At 39.1% G+C, this 17,240-nt stretch overlaps 1 protein-coding gene across 2 annotated transcripts; it reads left to right on the top strand.

Annotated features, from left to right (window-relative positions):
• The first annotated feature begins 206 nt into the window (after nt 1-206).
• tmem201 (transmembrane protein 201) lies at nt 207-15,772 on the top strand. 2 transcript variants are annotated; one of them, XR_014569465.1, is made up of 12 exons: nt 207-412; nt 1,467-1,587; nt 2,137-2,331; nt 3,080-3,259; nt 3,753-4,129; nt 4,501-4,701; nt 10,649-10,878; nt 11,755-11,817; nt 13,155-13,442; nt 13,679-13,810; nt 14,044-15,130; nt 15,161-15,772. XR_014569465.1 is itself a non-coding variant. In XM_083768453.1 (11 exons), the coding sequence occupies exons 1-11, from the start codon at nt 303-305 to the stop codon at nt 14,139-14,141; spliced, it is 1,995 nt and encodes a 664-aa protein (XP_083624579.1). In that variant the 5' UTR covers nt 207-302; the 3' UTR covers nt 14,142-15,772. The 2 variants fall into 2 exon arrangements, 1 of the variants encoding a protein (XP_083624579.1); XM_083768453.1 differs by having other exon boundaries at nt 14,044-15,772.
• The last annotated feature ends 1,468 nt before the right edge of the window (nt 15,773-17,240 follow it).

Genomic DNA, 17,240 nt, shown 5'->3' on the forward strand with positions numbered 1-17,240 from the left:
TGATATGAGAGTCAGACGACATATGATGTATTTCTTATAGATTCTAGATTAGTTTTTCCTGATGATCGATTCATGCATTTGTTTCAAGAAGTGAATAATAATATAAGGGCAGAAGGTAGGATGAATTCGACCATATTGGAACGTATCCACGCCCTTATGTCTGCGACGTAAATCCGTTTCCTGTAGGGCGACGTGGAGGAGGAGTTCTTCCCGCGTGCGCGCCTGGTTTTCGGGTGAAGCACAACAACTCAGATGTTTTACTACTGAACTTGCTGCTTAAAATCCCTACCCGGTGGGAGATCATGGAAACTTTGAACCAGTTCCTCACGGAATACCCTCACCTATTGTATGGTGGATGTGGAGCGACGGCAGTTGCCGCCGGAGGAGCGCTGATTTACAGAATCGCGACGAGGTATCATAATGCTCGCCTGTGTGCATGTGTGTGTGGCCTGCTGGACCGCTGGTGTATTTAGCCCATTTATAATTTAGCTGATAAGTTGACGACCAGGTTTAAAACGCATTAACGACATGGAATAACATATTACAATAATAATACAATGAACTATTTATGTTTAATAATGCCCCGTAGTCCCGTACTAACACATCCTCCACTTCTCAAGACTCAAGCGGGATCAAGATCACTTGTCAACACTTGAATGGCTAATAGTAGCTTTTTCCTCCCCGGGACCCCGGGTAACACAGAAAAGTGTTAAAGGTGCAGCTCTAAACTGGATTTAACCAAAATAACTATTTAATTTAAACAATCTGTATGGTAGTGTACTGTTAATACAATTGAATATAACTACTAGTAGGCTACATGCAACGGTTGTTTGGGGGAGGACGGGAGGTGGTCTGGTCTCCCTCTCTACCCTTCTCCAATGAGAAATGTTGTAGACACGGGTAGGACAGCAAAAAACAACAACAAAGACTGTAGAATTCAATAGATGAAAAAGAGAATAAACTATAACTGGGATAAGGTAGCCCAAACATTTAGATTCTCGTAGATCTAAATGTTTAGGCTAGGGATAAGGGTTGCTAGACTTGTTTAACATATTTCTGGGTGGAGCCACTGATTGTATACCGGTATATATCATTTTCCTCAAAAAAAGAAGAAGAAGTTATTCAAGTTTAAGATGTGATCTTTGACGACCAGGATGTCATGTGTTGTCATTCTACAGCAGTTGTTAGTTACATGGAAGAGAGCAATGGAGACAGGAATTTGTTAATGAACTATTCAATATTAATCAGAAGTATATATTTTTTATATATTGTCACATCACAGGTTTACAGGTGTAAAACAGTGGGTGAAATGTTTTTGTGCAAACTCAAGCAGTTCTCACCTTTACTCCAAATTATAAATAAAAATTACCTTTCCATTACCTTTCCAATGTTGTAGATGTGTAGATGAAGAGTGTCAAGATTGTATGACTTAAGAAGCCTCTCATTATCTTATTGTCTTATTATAGGAAGAAGCCTGTCCATGCCAATGTCAACTGTTGGTTCTGCAATCAGAATACAGTGGTGCCCTATGGGAATAGGAACTGTTGGGACTGCCCTGTTTGTGATCAATATAATGGTTTCCAGGAGGTAAGCTGAACAACCATTTGCCACCATGGTTTTCATGTGATTATTCTCAATGCAATAGGCTTTGTGAGCTTGTAGATCGTGTGACGCCATTGTACGACAAAGGATAAAATATCCTTTGTCGTAGGAAAGGATTGATGCAGTTAGTACTGCACGCTTCTTGCTCAAATGTGAATCTCGATTTTCCTCCACCAGAATTGAGATCACGATTCTCACATCATGATTCTCATTTTTCCCATAAATATTTTTTGTCTTTAGTCTGTAGTTGCTGAACATTACTACATTCAAAATGTGACATCTGGAGGCTGGAGACAACATCAACGTGCTTGACTTAAACCTCTCTTGTAGCAAAAACATAAGAGTAACTAAAATGAATTGGACAGCCAACTACTAGTGCTGTATGATTCTTGCTCAAATGTAGAGAAAGAGGTGTCTCTGAATCTAGATCTCAATCTTTTTTCGATTACCGGTAAGGTAGCTAACTGTGCAGCACTACTAGCAGCCCTAATTGTATTTATTTTATACATTTGTTTTGTCTTGCTGCAACATCAGAATGGCGACTACAACAAACCCATCCCAGCTCAGTACATGGAAGATCTAAACCATGGAGTTTCTGCTAGCCTTCAGTCACCAGAGACTCCCAAGACACTCCAATGGGTCAACTGCCAGATGCTCCTCTGCAGGAAGTGCAACAACAACCAGTCTGTCAAGATCAAGCAGTTGGCTTCGTTCATCCCAAGGGACGATGTATGTATTGTGGCTGTGCCTTAGGAGTAGAGTTGTGGCAGTGGCTTTATGAGTGGAGTTGTGGCTGTGGCTTAGGAGTAGCAGTAGAGTTGCCGGAAGGTTCCCAGTTTGATTCCGGGCTCACCCAGAGTTGGTGTCAAAGTGTCCTTGAACAAGACTGAATTGCTCTTGATGAGCAGGTTGGTGCCTTGCATGGTTTTCTCCGCCATCGATGTATACTTATTACTATGTATGTGTATGAATGGGTGAATGTAATGCACAATTCACCCAATCTATGTAAAGCGCCTTGGATAAAGGCGCAATATAAATGCACCATTTACCAAAGTATATTCCTACAGTATATTCTGGGTAATCATTGCTAGAAAGTCTTTGTTCTGTAACAGGGTCTCCCCACCCCACCTCTCCAGCTCTTGAGTAAATGGTCAGGGTACCAAAGTTAATTTAGCAACTTCAATTGTATAGTATTATTTATAATCAGTTCCCATTTGGTCTGCTTGTTTATAATGTGTCCAGTTCTTTATCCTGAATAGATCAAATTGGTATCCCAATCTAAGAATGTATTTTCTGTGTACTAAAAAGTTGGAGAGAAGGGGACACTGCTGTTACTGAACAAACAAGCAATCAAAGCTATTTAATGCTTACTTTGACAAAAATATAACTTACCACATTTAAGTCGAAATAACACCAAGAATGGAAACTATATACTGTATATTGCTTGTCAGTCATGTGTGTTTTTTCTCTGTCCTAGGAGAACTACGACGAGGAGATTGAGGCATATAAACACCATCTGGAGCAGACCTACAAGTTGTGCCGCCCATGCCAGACGGCGATAGAGTACTACATCAAACACCAGAACCGGCAGCTCCGCACGGGGCTCTTAAACCATCAACTACGACGCAGCCGAGAATCTGACAAGAGTTTTGTAAAGGTCAATACAAATACAAATCCCAAGTTATTGCTTCAGCTCAGTGCATGTGTGATTGTCTCTCTATAAAAGCTGTGATTTAAATAAATAAATAAAAGCCCTCAGGCTTTCATGGAGTAGAAGTTGATGCTGGAATTTGTAAGTGACATGTCACCACAGATCTGGTAGATATTCCAGTTGTCATTTTAACCCATCAACACCTGGAATGTATCTGTGTCATCTTAGCTTTTAATCACTTTAACAATTACTTTTGAAAAATCTGAACACGTGTGCAAATCTTTTAGCAAATTTTTAACTCATTATCTTTGCTTCTGGGGGTCCCTGTAACAACATATTTGAGATGGAGGTCTGTGGCCAAATACATATCATTCTGGGGGTTCTTGACATGAAAACCACTGATATAGAAAATATACGTTTTATCTGAAAACTGTTGATTTAGAAGAATTTTTTTGTACAGTCTGGTCTCTGGTCTCAATGGGTGAAACTCTTCCCACAGAGCTCTTCCATCACTACTCCTGTGGGTGTGATACTGCTGCGTGCCCTCGCCTTCCTGGCCTGCTCCTTCCTGGTGGCAATAACTGTCTTCGGGTCAACAGACCAGACTGTGTCCGCCAGTGCCCCCCCAACACTCAGCGGCGGGGTCGTCCCTCCCAAACCCAGCCCCTTCAACGATTCCGCCTCCAACAACAACAGTGATGGCAGCAGATATGCCTATGTGTGGCAGCATTGGCAGGGGCTACTGCAGTTGCTACCAGATGCAGCTGTTGAAAAAGCCCAGTTGGCTTGGCATTATGGAAGAAACAACCAGATCGCTGTGGCCTCCGTTGGCCTGTTGACCTGCATCACTGGTATCTTCATGGCTGGACCTGTTCGGTAAGGAAGGCAACACTTTGTCTCGTATTTGTCTCAATGAACAGCAAACATGTTTTGAATATGAATATGCTGATTTGAATTGTATTTTAACAGAATAATTCAACTAAATGAAATGGTATATTATGAGGGTGAGAAAGTGTATTAATGCTTCGATCGTACGTTGTTAATTCAACTGCATTGATTGGAATTAAGAGATTTAAGTTGATTTTCTTTGGCCAAAATATATAAAATAAATTGACACATTAACGATAATGTGCAGACGACTTGAATCTTGTTTGGTGGTCATTTATATTGTCTACCACCACATTCCACAAATACAGAGTAAATCAGTCTGGAGCATATTGTTGAGCAGAAATGTTGTCTTTTTCCAGATTGAGGAGAATTGATGCTATGGCCTCTGTGCTGTGGTTCCTGGTCATGTGCTTGTACTTGGCTGAGATCTACCTTAAGGGCATCTCGGATTGGCTGGACACTGCCAGGCTGAGCGCCATCGCCCTCTGTTGCCTGGTTGGCTTTGCCGCGGCCGTGGCAACGCGCAAGTCCGTGGGACAGAGAAGAGCCAGAGGTCGAAGGTCAGAATCTGAACAGTAACATTTAAATGTGTTTTAAAAAAACCACCATGTGCATCTTAGGACCACCATCATGGCTACACAATGGGAACTATTATTATATGATGTGTCATATTTCTTTTTTGGAATGACACTGTCTTTTCATTTCATTTCAGCCTCGCTCTTAACCATTGCTACTACTTTATTAACCAACTAATATAAGCTGTTACAATATGGGGGGGGCGAAGACTCACCTTTAAAGTTTATTACTTGGAATATACTATGAAACCATTGAACACTACTGTTACCAAGACTGTATATAAGAAGATTGTATAGCATTTCTAACATTTTACTTTGTGGCAGGGGGGGGGATCACAACACTCAAGTTATTGAGTTAACATGACATTAATTTGTCATCCTAAGCATAACTAATCAAATAATCATGATTATCACAATATAAATTGAGGCAATGATGTGAATGGTATATAGTATATACTGTATATCACGGTATATTCCATTTTCGTAAAATTTCAATGTAAAAGCTTCTGAAGGGTTGAAACACTGGTATGGCAACTATTATGGTAACTAAGAACATTTATTGTGCAAAACTGCAGTACTAGAAAAATAAACTTTTCTCAAGTAATTCATTAATGTAAAACATTGAAATGAAATTGAAAGTGCAAATAAAAACTGACTTCAAGTACAGCAGGAAAAAAAACAAGCTCTACCAGTCAGCACAGTATCGTCAAAATCCATACTGTAGGGCAAAATCAAAATCATACCTTCTCTTCGCTTATTCCCCACCCCTGCTGTAGGTCTTTATGCTATCGGCCTGTCATTACTCTCATAGCACAAGTGCATCTATTGGCTTTTTGTCTACCTGACACAGAGTCTCCCTATTGTCACGTACATCCCTCCAAGGAATGAACTTAGCCTGGCATAAATATAAAACCAAAAGATGATGGATTGTAATCATTTCCTGATGCTTGGCATCATATTAATCATGAATATAAGCTAAATGTTTAAAGAAGTCATCCATTATGCCTAGTGCTACAAAATTTACATTAATATACCGGTACAAAAACTATTCATAGTATATGACTAGTATAGTCATATAACTGATTACAAATGTACACGATCAGCCTGTTGCATAGGATTTCAATAACTGTACATTTACCACAATGAATTTGAGTGGTTACTTTGGTCTGACCAGTGGTGTGATCTGTTACCTCTCATTGCCACTTGGGGCCGCCAATGTACGCAAAGTGTGAAAGCTCTCAAGTACAGCTTTTGCGTATTTGGCGTTTGGTTTAGAGTTTTAGCTAATCCTTCAAACGTTTTCCTTTTGCACTCAACAGCATTGGTATTACAGCATAGCGTTGTTAATTTTATTAAAATAATTATCAGTTATTTTTTAATCTTTTGAACCTTGAAGGTCATCAAATTATTTGCTCAGGAATGTGCCAAAAACTAAAACTCTCCATGAATTCAAAGCTTCATGGGGTGTGTAATTGATGTAAAATAAGTCATAATTATTTAATAAAATATAATTCAACTAGAATAAATATTACTTGTTGAATACTACGAATACTAAGTAAAAGGTTCAAACTGGTGACTATATTTTCTTTATAAGAGAGCTTTATCAAATAGCCTTATGAAGGAAAAGAGGTTCAATTCAAACGAAATTGTAAAGTTTTGCCATAACAGCATAACTGTAGTAGGCTACTCAAAAAAAAGACCATGGAAAAAGCTGCTCATTTCCAGTTACTAGCATTTTAGTATTTTTAATTAGGTACTTTCTGTCCCCTATTAAAATAGGAGATGGGATTCTCAAACAGACAGAAAAAAGGGAAGCCTATGTAGTATTTACAAATGGCACCACGTTTCAAGTGGTTATCCGTCCAATAGAGACAAGTTATTTTTCTTATTGGAAGTGTTTTTTTGTTTTAACACATTTTCTAACTCTGTTCTAATGATAAAGTGGAATTTATACTGCACTAGATCCTTTCCTCTGTCCCTCGCCTTGATACTTCGTCCATTATTGACCATAGTGATAGTAACATTTTACTATATGTATGCACTGTTTGATAGAATGTATATCCCACCCTCAATGCATGCATTAACCTTTTACGAGTGCACTTTGTTTAAAAAAAAAATTAATGGGCAATACCAAAATAGGAAGGTAGACATAGTATTGTAAAATGTTGTATTCAAGTAGTAGCTGTAAGGACTGCCTGTGTTAGTTTTACTGTGAAGTGTAATTTGCATGTTGTGCTGATCTTTAGATGTTCTCAGACCAGCATCTTTGTTGCAGTAATAGCCACAAGCCAAGGCAATAATTAAACCTTAAGTTCCCGATTGTTTCGGCAACAAAACTGCTGGCCAATATTGAGCATTAAAGATGCAGTAGTTGATGTTTTGCGTGGGAGTAATATGCCATGATATGACAATATTATTGTCTCTGACATTTCTTTGTCTGTCTGAGCTGTAATATATTTATTATGTTTCATTTATCAATTTATATATGTTTTTCATGATCATTACCACATTGTGGCATTCTACAGGAATGCCATGGTGGCAACAGTACTGAAACTGTCAAATGTACAGTTTTAATGGTTTGTTAAATGAACCATTAATACTAATTATACACTAAAATTAACTATTGGACTACAGATTATTAAGCTAAACTCATTGGATGTTCCATCCTAGCAACAGCTGTTCAAGCTGTGTGTAATGCTGTACTAGGGCTGGGCAAGATGGAGAAAATCAATTATTTCTTTTTTTTTAACCAAATACCTAGATCGATATGGTGTTTTTAATATTTTATTGGGGTGAAAATAGCAGATCTACAAGCTCACAACGTGATGCATTGTGAGCTTGCCTTGTATATCGGCTATTTTCTCCATTTTGAAAACTTATGCCATTATTTATCACAATATTACGATATCCATCATACCAGAAAATATCAATATATTGCCCAGACCTGTGCTGTACGGTTGTTTTAATTGCTGTATCATGGCGATCCCACTCAAAGCTCGAACTCGAGTGGTTCTGTTTCTAGATCTTTTTTGAGTCATGTTGAAATTTCAGAGATGTATAATTCAGTGCATGATCTGTACAAATGGCATCTTAAAATCTTGACAAAGATGGTTTATCTGCACTACCATGCTTTGTATCTTTTGTGTGTTTTTGTGATTTAGTTGAGCTAAAGCATAAAATTCTCCTCGCCAAAGTAAGGTCTTGTATGCTTGTGACTACCAGGTTTAGCTTTTCTTTCTATGCCCAAAATGCAGGTTTGTTGTCCTGGTATGTTATTTTTGACAAAGAGCAATTATGTGGCTCATCCTGCTTGGGGTGTTTAGAGTATTCTGATGTCTTCCTGATGAACTGTATGACCTCAACCTCCCCTTTTACCAAGTACTCATCTCTCCTATAACACCAGAGTGTTGTGGTGTGTTTTGAGCACAAATATAGTCGCAATATATTACATTCAAAGCCTAGTGTTTGCTTAGGCATGAATGAGTTGTGCAACATGTTGACAAAAATGAGGTATTTGTAATTTGTAAGCAAGACGTTTCCCACTGAACCATAAATTAGGTCTAAGGTGCCAAATGTAGCTGGAGCATATAGTATTCTGTGAAACACATTTGTGGCAAATTAACAAGGCAGTGATGAAAGCTAGCCAGATTTTAATGGACAATTATACTGAATATTTGTAGCTAACAAATGTGATTATTTTTAGTTTGTTTTGTTATTCCTAAGGGCCGATTCATACTCCTATTTTACCGCTGTTTCGGTGCTGTAGTGTATGAATTGGCCCTAAGTGATTATGCAGTTTGCTGTTTCTGTACCGACAAACATTTATCAATGTTATGTATGCGTTACAGAAACACAAACTTGTGTGCAAGGTTTCTTTGTATTAAAACCTAACGTCCCAAATGTAGGTACGTTATAACTCTTGCGTGTAGGGTGTGCCATATAAAGCTAATAGCTAATCAGAATGTATTTAGCTTTTTACTGTGTTTAACTTGTGTTTTAGTATTTTCTGAAGAGATTTCATCACTTCGTTGATTCCGTCCGGGGCTGAAGCCCAAGTGAAATGCATTCTCTTTGGCTGGTGCATCTTAAAAGGAGAAATATTTCTCAATTTAATAATTCAATTATGTTATTCCTATAGCGTATGGCGAGTCGAGTCTGATCCGTGTTTTTGTACTTTCCTCTATAACTAAGACCCAAAGAAACAAGTGGGGTAATGCAGGATTTTCTTTTTTCTCTTTTATTTTCCAGCTGGAGACTCAGCTTGAGTCCCAGAAGAGAAATTTGGTGTTTCCCTGGGAACAAAATTCAATTTATTTAGTGTAGGAATGTTTAATACGGTACATTTACATAAAAAAACGGGTCTGTGGCCGATTTTGGGTCAAGTGTCCAACCTTTATTTGGAAAATACTGGTGTAATCTGTGACATCATAGCAATGTACTGGTCTACAAACGGTGGAACTGGACTCATGGAATTTATGGATTGTTTGTCTGAACCTTTACATGTAAGAAGAGGGTGACTATTAGTTTTTGCATGTTTTTCAAGGCTTTAACAGTACACCTTGTTGTTTCCTTCTGTAGTTTAACATCCAAAATTCTGTTATTTTGTGGAAGTGCAATTCTGACCTGGGATGTGTCTGTTGTCCCTGGATAATATTATTGGTCCATGACAGTCTCTTTTTTATTTTATTGTGTTAAGTGTTTGTATGAAATGCTCTATTTGTGGAGCTGTACGCTGTTATGATGTACATCCTGTTTTGGGGTAAGCAGTGATGTAAATTAATGGAGAAATGATTGTGTGTCAGTTTTTACTAGGGCTCTGGGATTGGGAATAACATATATGAATGCTGAAATTCATTGTTGTCTAACCCTTTTTTTTCAACTACTATTAAACTACCTTTTTGGGGACTTTTGTAGGAGTGATTGCTGTCTGTTGAATGTAATAAAAAAACTGTGAAAGGACATGCCCTCGCTGTTTGGTGTTCATCAAAAGTTCTTTCCCCCTCCCAGTTGTACTGGTAGACTTCCAATTCTTCCCTATAATGACATCCTTAATTCATACAGGATATGTCAATGTCCATTATGCCTAGTGGCGGTGCACACTGTTGCAGCGGCTCAGTGTACTCCCCAGCACATCATCATTGTTGTACTTGTACTTGTACCTGTTACAATGACAAAGATCTATCCATCTATCTATTACCCAGAGTCAGAGTTTGACGATGTTCTGGTTAAACCTATGGTCAGTTGTCTTTAGAATGACAAAGTCTCCTTACAGTACCACTGAAAATAAACGTATTTGAATGACTGTTGTAGAAATGTGAAGGATTTGAGCAGTTGCTGAGAAGCATTTCTCAGCTCTCGGTCAGTAGGCATTGTCAACAGTCATGATTGTATGGCAGCTGTAACATCCTATGAATGGGACTTTTTTTTTTAAATCAGTCTGGTGTCTTTCTTCATGCAGCACGTGCTGGACAGGTGGTTTGACTACATTTGCCCAATGCATGGATGATTACAGCCCCATGACAAGCAATAATTGTGCAGTTATATTACTTGTTAGGGTCTAAACTCCTACTACTCGCATAGGTCAGTTAATTGGCCACTGATTGTCATTTGTTCATGTTAAATTTAGTGTTTAGCAGCAATGTAAAAAAAAAAGTTCATTCCTTATGTCACAAAGCCAGAAATGCCCTAAAACGGTTGTAGTGTAAACCTTTGCCTTTGATCATTTGCTCATAGTAGGTACACTGTAGTGTTGAGAGTTTTGTGGATGAATTGTCAGTCACAGGATGACTCGTCTTGTAAGAATACACTTGCCAACTGCTAAAGGAGTAATGATGATTTGTTGCTTTACTTTTATATAGGATTACAAATAAAACCAGACCCAGAAGGACTGTGATGTTGGATTGTAGACAATTATGTTGCTCTTGTTTTGCAGATACCTTGCAGGAAGCGCTATGGGCCCTCCCTTCAGTTGCAATCCTCCCCTGCTCTCCGCTACCTTCCCCAGCCAGGCAGCAACTTTCATCCCCACCCCGCCTCCCAACCTCTCCAAGCTCATCAACCGCCAGCAGAGTCCTCGGGAGCGCAAGGCCTCCCCTTCCTCCCTGCCTGGCCGTCTTAACAGAGCCCTCTGCCTCGGCACAATGCCCTCCCTTGCTAGGACAGGTAAAACGGTTGCATTTTCTGTTTTGGCAAAGTATAGATGACATGACAAAACATCATGGTTGTGGTTGAAGACATCTGGCAGTGCATGGAATGTTGTAATGTATATTCTTTCTGGAGAACTTTGGTCAGTCAGTGGATTATTGCATGCTGATTGCTGGAAGCTACTCTGAGAACCCTGGTTTGTTTGCCGTCTTCTTCAGGTGGCAAATACATTTTACAATCCGTAGTTCTCAGATGCATAAAAAAGCAGGTTGAAAGTGGTTACGTCTGTGGGTTTTATAAATAACCAATCAAACTTATTGACAAGGGTTTGTGACTAAATTGTCGCTAAATTGGATCCATTGGTTATTTTGCAACAATAAGTAATATCCAATGGGTTATACTAAATGGATGTCGGATACAGTTTTTATTGGACACTTTTTACATGTTGTTCATACCAGTATACAGATGGATGACAAAATAAAGGAGTGGAGAAATGTGAGGAATGCAGATATAATTCCATACAAATGTACTGCATGATACTGTTACGCAGGTAACTGTGCTGTGGCATGTATAAAAAAAGCAGAGCATGCCCAGCTGACCTTGATTTTAGATCAAGATGAAAGTGATTATGAAAGAGTTCATCGGCACTGGTCTACAGATGTGGATAAAAGTGATATGGTCAGATGAGTCATCCTACTAAGAGTTCAACAGCGCTCCAGTATTAATCAGGCATTAGTCATTTGTGGGCTTGTTTGCTGATTAATTGGGCTAAATTAAAATATGTGCTCTAGTGTGACAGTGTCTTGTCTGTTTATCCTTCTAATCTATTTTTAAGGTATTACAAAATGTTGTGATGTTTGATTAACGGTCTGGCTGTGTGATTCTTATTTTCAGAATCAGGGTACCTGTTTAGTGGAAGCAGACCTTCATCGCAATGCAAAGACTCCCCATCTTCAGGTACAAAATCACCAAGTCTTTCAAGGTCTTAGCGCCCCTTGCTGGCTTATCTGGTTATGGCACAGACTAGAAAATGACACCCCTCTCCCCTTTCACTTTCCTGTCTCTTCCACTGTCCTGTCTTTATAAATAAGATGCCATTCTAAATTACATTTGCAAAGTCACTGATAATTTCATTGATATGATATAGTACTTTATTGTTTTTAAAAGAAATTATACTTCACACTGAAATGTATCTTGCGACCCAGCAGCCATGTATGCAGAACACATACAGTACACACATTTAACATAGCACAGAGAACAAAAACAAGATTACATACATAAAGACATGAAGAGCAATGTCCACCACTCAGAGTACCCTGTCATGGCCAACCTCCTGTTTAAGCCTCAAAGTCGAGTAGTGGACAAAGGACCTCTTTAGTGTGACCTTATTGTATGCTGGGACAACATATCTCCTTCCTGAAGGTAGCAACCTATATTTGTCTCCACCAGGCCGAAGGCTGGGGGAGAGAGTATGTTTTGCACTCCGTGTGTCCGTCCGTGTGTCCGTCTGTCCGGCGCTATAACTGTCCAAAAAGTGTTTTTACCTCTAACTCCACGGATCTGTGGATAACTTTGTATGCCAACTCCCTAGAGGCCAAGGAAAAACCTTTGCCTGGAATCTTTTTCGCATCTGCTCTTTATAGCGCCACCAGGAGGCCGACATATGTAAAACACATTTTCTAATATTACTCCTTCAGATTTTTTAAATCTCCATAGTCATGTGATCAAGACAGGTTTGTTTGATTTCTCATAATCCACCCTCATTGGCTACGATTGGCTTCTAAACCTTTCAGTAGCTTTGTACAAATCGCCACAACTACTCAACGCAGCGTCCGATTGCGGTGAAACTGTGCATGCATATTCCCACTAGGCTGAGGGGGTGGAAATGCCACTTGACAGTTTTCAAATGAGCCTCATGGTGGCGCTACAACAGGCCAAGCCGCCACACACGTTTATATGGCTCCTAAACATTTTGCCAAACATCACACACTCCTATCCTCCTGGTGGAGACCTGTGCCCAAAAGGGCACTTTTTCTGGTCTCCTCTGAAGTGGTTGTCCAACAATCTTTGAACAAGTTATTGCAACAGTTGTGACTTTAGGGCTGCAGACAAAGGTGGTACTACAGTACTGAACAACACTCATAATAACAGAAGTGAAGAACAAAAGAAGAATCTGTCTACTAGCACCGAATGATTTTAGATGGCGAAGGAAGTAGATTCTTTGCTTTGTTTTCTTACACACTGATTCAATCTGATCTTTCCATTACAAAAGATATGTTACCGTTTCTTCACAGACTACTTCTCCCTGAAGTCAGGGAGTCGTCCGTCCTCTCCAGGACCCTCTCCGACGCCCTCGGTGGCAGGTTCGGTATCCAGTTCAACCTCTGCCTTTCAGCGACGTCCACTCATCAGCCCTGCCCGCCTCAACATCAGCGGCCGAAAACTTAGACTCTTCTCGTCTGAGATGGAGCCCCCGCCTATGTCTCCGCCTGTTTCCCCGTCCCACTTCTTTGTGGAGCCTGCCCCTTCGATTTACAGTGGCCGATTTTCCCCCGATACATCGCCCTTCCAAAGCCAGAATGGTAAGTCTTTCAAGGGACAAAATCTTATAGTTTGTTGTGGTTATCAGTCAAGACTGCAAGAAGTATGTCTAGTTGTGCCCTGGTGGAAAAGTAATATTAGATGTATGAGTACTATCATGTCATAAACTCAACTCAAGTTACATATTTTCCTTAACACGACGCTCCTTTTGAAGGTCATAGACTGTCATGTTGTGCTCATTTGCCATAATGACTAACCCCCCATATATTTTATTTAGATTTAAGTTCATTGCTGAGGGAGGGCAGTGTTATTCATGAAGAGCAAAGGAGGCACAGTTCCTCAGAGTCCTCCTCAGCATGCCTGGTCGACACCACCACCCACAGCCCGGAGAGCACACCTGCATCCAAAGGTGAGCTGAGCAGTCCGAGTTAAACATGGGATGGAAATGGGTCTCTTTCTTAGTTAAATCAAATTTGTATTACTTGACACGTCAGAGTGTTGTCATTAAAGTCCTAAAATTTAAGAGACTGACCTAAAATCAAAGCCATCTAAAATGCACACCTAAATCTGAAATCTAGTTTTCAAAAGTCTTGTACCTAATGTATGTTTGTATGTGTGTATGTTTTTGTTTGACATTTCTAGGTGTTGTGATGCGACTCATATGGCCAGGGCTTTTATTAGTAAGCCTGACTGCCAACTTGTTCTTTGCCTCCGTCTACATGTACCGCAACTGGAGATGAGCCTTTGATAGATCTGCTGTTTTTTCATTTCCTGACGGGCACCGTGTGAGTCAGCCTCGGGTCTTTCTCAGTTGTGGTTTGTGGTTTTGTCCATGTATGCTTCAGCAGCACAGGAGAATGTTTTATCTCCTCTCTTACAATAGCTGTTTGGGTTTGGTTAGCCAAAGATTCTAATGTGGGCTGACAAAGGTTCTTTGCACATCTCTGTTGTTGTGGCTGCAGTCGTGCAAAATGGCTAGGGAATGCCATGAGATGCAGAATTTGGCTGTTAAATTTCTGATTGTTCATATAGCTTCAAATATTTCAATTCGTCCCTTTAAATGTGATCTGGCCTCATTTTGTTATGTATAGTGGTTTGTTGCGGCAAACTCCAAATAAGTTATGCCTTTTCATGACTCCAGTGTATGAGTTAAAAGCTCAGCTCTTAGCAGCGATGGTTTAATGTTTTTCTTTAAACCATGCTGTGAAATGTGCAATAAACATACAATTCAAAGAATGCTGCTTTTACACAAGACCATTACCTCCTGCTTAAATCTTTGAGCAGCATATTATTACTTAGTGGCATCTACAGTACGAGTGACTACAAATGCAATGTAGTTTCTATTACACTGTTTCAATGCAATGCTTAATATTGTGAGAACTTACAGTAGCTGTCAAAACAATGTTTGTTTTTTTCACAAAGTCACTACAAGATAAACCATCTGCGACACATCCATCTGATTGTCTGCAAATTAATGCTATTAATGTCCTTTTAAAACGGAATTCCTTGTTTTAATACTCTACAGGTCAGCACAGATTTGGGGATTTTATTTACATTTAACAGTTCTCAAAAAACAACATGGATTGTTCAGGTAGTGTCACAGATATTTACTTGGAAACTGGACAGGTATCATGTTTATTTGCATGTAATTATAAGAAGTATATTTGTATCTGTTAACATGTCTACCTGAACTACATGAAGCCTCTTTGCTTTTCAAAATTTGCAAAATGTTCTGTTATTCAAATTTGCATATGAAAAGCACAGATGTTTAATTTCCTGTATCGGTGAGGAAAATCCTGCCTCCCTATTTCTAGTGTGCGTGTGTGTGTGTGTGTGTGTGTGCGCGCGCGTGCGCTGTGAGCAATGTGTGCATATGTATGGGTTTTAGAGTCATATACTTTGGCATGTATGCAGAGGCCTCAAATGTATATAAACAAGACCTTTATTCATACACATACATGCACTGCATTGTCTGAGGGGGCTTTCTGATTGTTAGTATTTATTAAATGATCATGCTGTTTGTGGGGGGAGTCTTTTGTTTTGAATATACAACTATTCTTTGGTGTATGTGACAAACAATGCTGTTACGCATGTTTGCATAATTATGAAACGATTGTTTATAAGGAATTCTGTCTGTGCAGAAATATATTTTCAAGCTATTGTAAAGCAAAGTTAAAACAACATTTTCAAGGTTCTTTATTGTAAAGCAAGAACTAAACATTTTGAAGTGAAAACAACCTTCAGCTGAAAACAACTGTAATTGTAACAGAATGAGGTCTTTAACTAATGAATAGTTTTGGACAGCTACTATAACCTTTAACTATACTATATTACACATGATGCCAACTGAATGTCCCTTTTTTTTTTTTTTTTTTTTAAGATATTTTTTTGCGGCTTACGCCTTTTATTGATTTTTTTGAAGGGACAGACAGTAGGCTGACAGGAAACGGGAGAGAGATGGGGGGATGACATGCAGTAAAGGCCGTGTCGGGTCCGGGAGTCGAACCCGCGGCACACTGCGACTGGATCACCAGTCCGGTGCCCAGACCGTTACGCTACGGCCTGGGCCTGAATGTCCCTTTTATACATTATTTTCCTGGAAAGCAAGCTCTTTCCTTGGGGGAAAAAAACTTTTGAATGACCATAGATATGTTCATGTTGAAATGTAAATATTGTCTTTCTGCTTGGCTAAGATCTTTTTGTCTTGGGTGAGACTGGAACCCTGTATTTGTTTGTATTCGCTGTCTTAACTCAAGAGATTGACAAACCAATGAAACCATTATAATTTCAGGACTTCACATTGTGGCAGGTACTGCAACTCTTTGATCTACAGTCAATACAAATGTGCCACCTTCAGATGATTTGATTTGATATACGGTATGCATGCTCTCAGATTCCCTCTTGAATCTTGCGTTTGTACTAATGGTGTGAGGTATTGTTTCACTGTTTTGCATCCAACACTGCTACTGTTTGATATATGTTCACAGTGTTGGGACAATAATTTATTTTGTTGATTCCATATTTCTTTACTTTAAACAGTCCTTTTTCTAATAAAAATGTTTTATGCACAGTTTTACTGTGCTGCTGTAGAAATGAATCTAATTGATATGTTAAATCCTGTATTTGAACTTTTTTTCCCCTCCCAATTGTATCCAGTTACAGAAATGGATAGGATTTCTAGCTGCAATATTAGGTTATGCTCTTTAAGCTTTGTAATATGCCCCCTCCTGGCATTTAGTACACCTGCAATTTGTTAGCCTAAATCGCAGGCTGTCCACTACACTTAGTGTAGTGAACAGAAATATTTCAGCTCTGAACTTGACCTAAGTGCTTCATAAAAGACACAGGTCCAAATGGACTCCAAACTGGAGCAAGGAAATGGTATCATGAAAGATGGAATTAACCATAGTTGATAAAGGAGCAACTTACAAGTTTATGGCTGATTGAGAATTAAAATATGAATGACAGGACAACATAAACAAAGCTACACATATTCTCTCATGAGGAAATGCCATTTGGACATGGAAGCAAAGCACTGTGGGTTTGTAATATTTATTGCATAGATCTGTTTCTCAACCAATTGGCTCACATCGCATGGTCGGAAAATGTTAAACTATTAATTCTATTGGATCCTAACTTAATGATGAAGTTTTGATACAGGCATATGGTAACAATTGTACCAACATATTTTTGAATGTCTTTGCTTCTTGTGACAGTCACAACTCTATCATTGGCATTATTACACATTGTTACACATTTGCAATGATTTAGAAAAACGGCATCAATCAATGTGTGTGTGTGTGTGTGTGTAAGTAAAAATGCTGTCCTTTGTAATAATT

The sequence above is a fragment of the Protomyctophum parallelum genome (genome assembly GCF_964188405.1).
Source record: "Protomyctophum parallelum genome assembly, chromosome: 7".
NCBI lineage: Eukaryota > Metazoa > Chordata > Actinopteri > Myctophiformes > Myctophidae > Protomyctophum > Protomyctophum parallelum.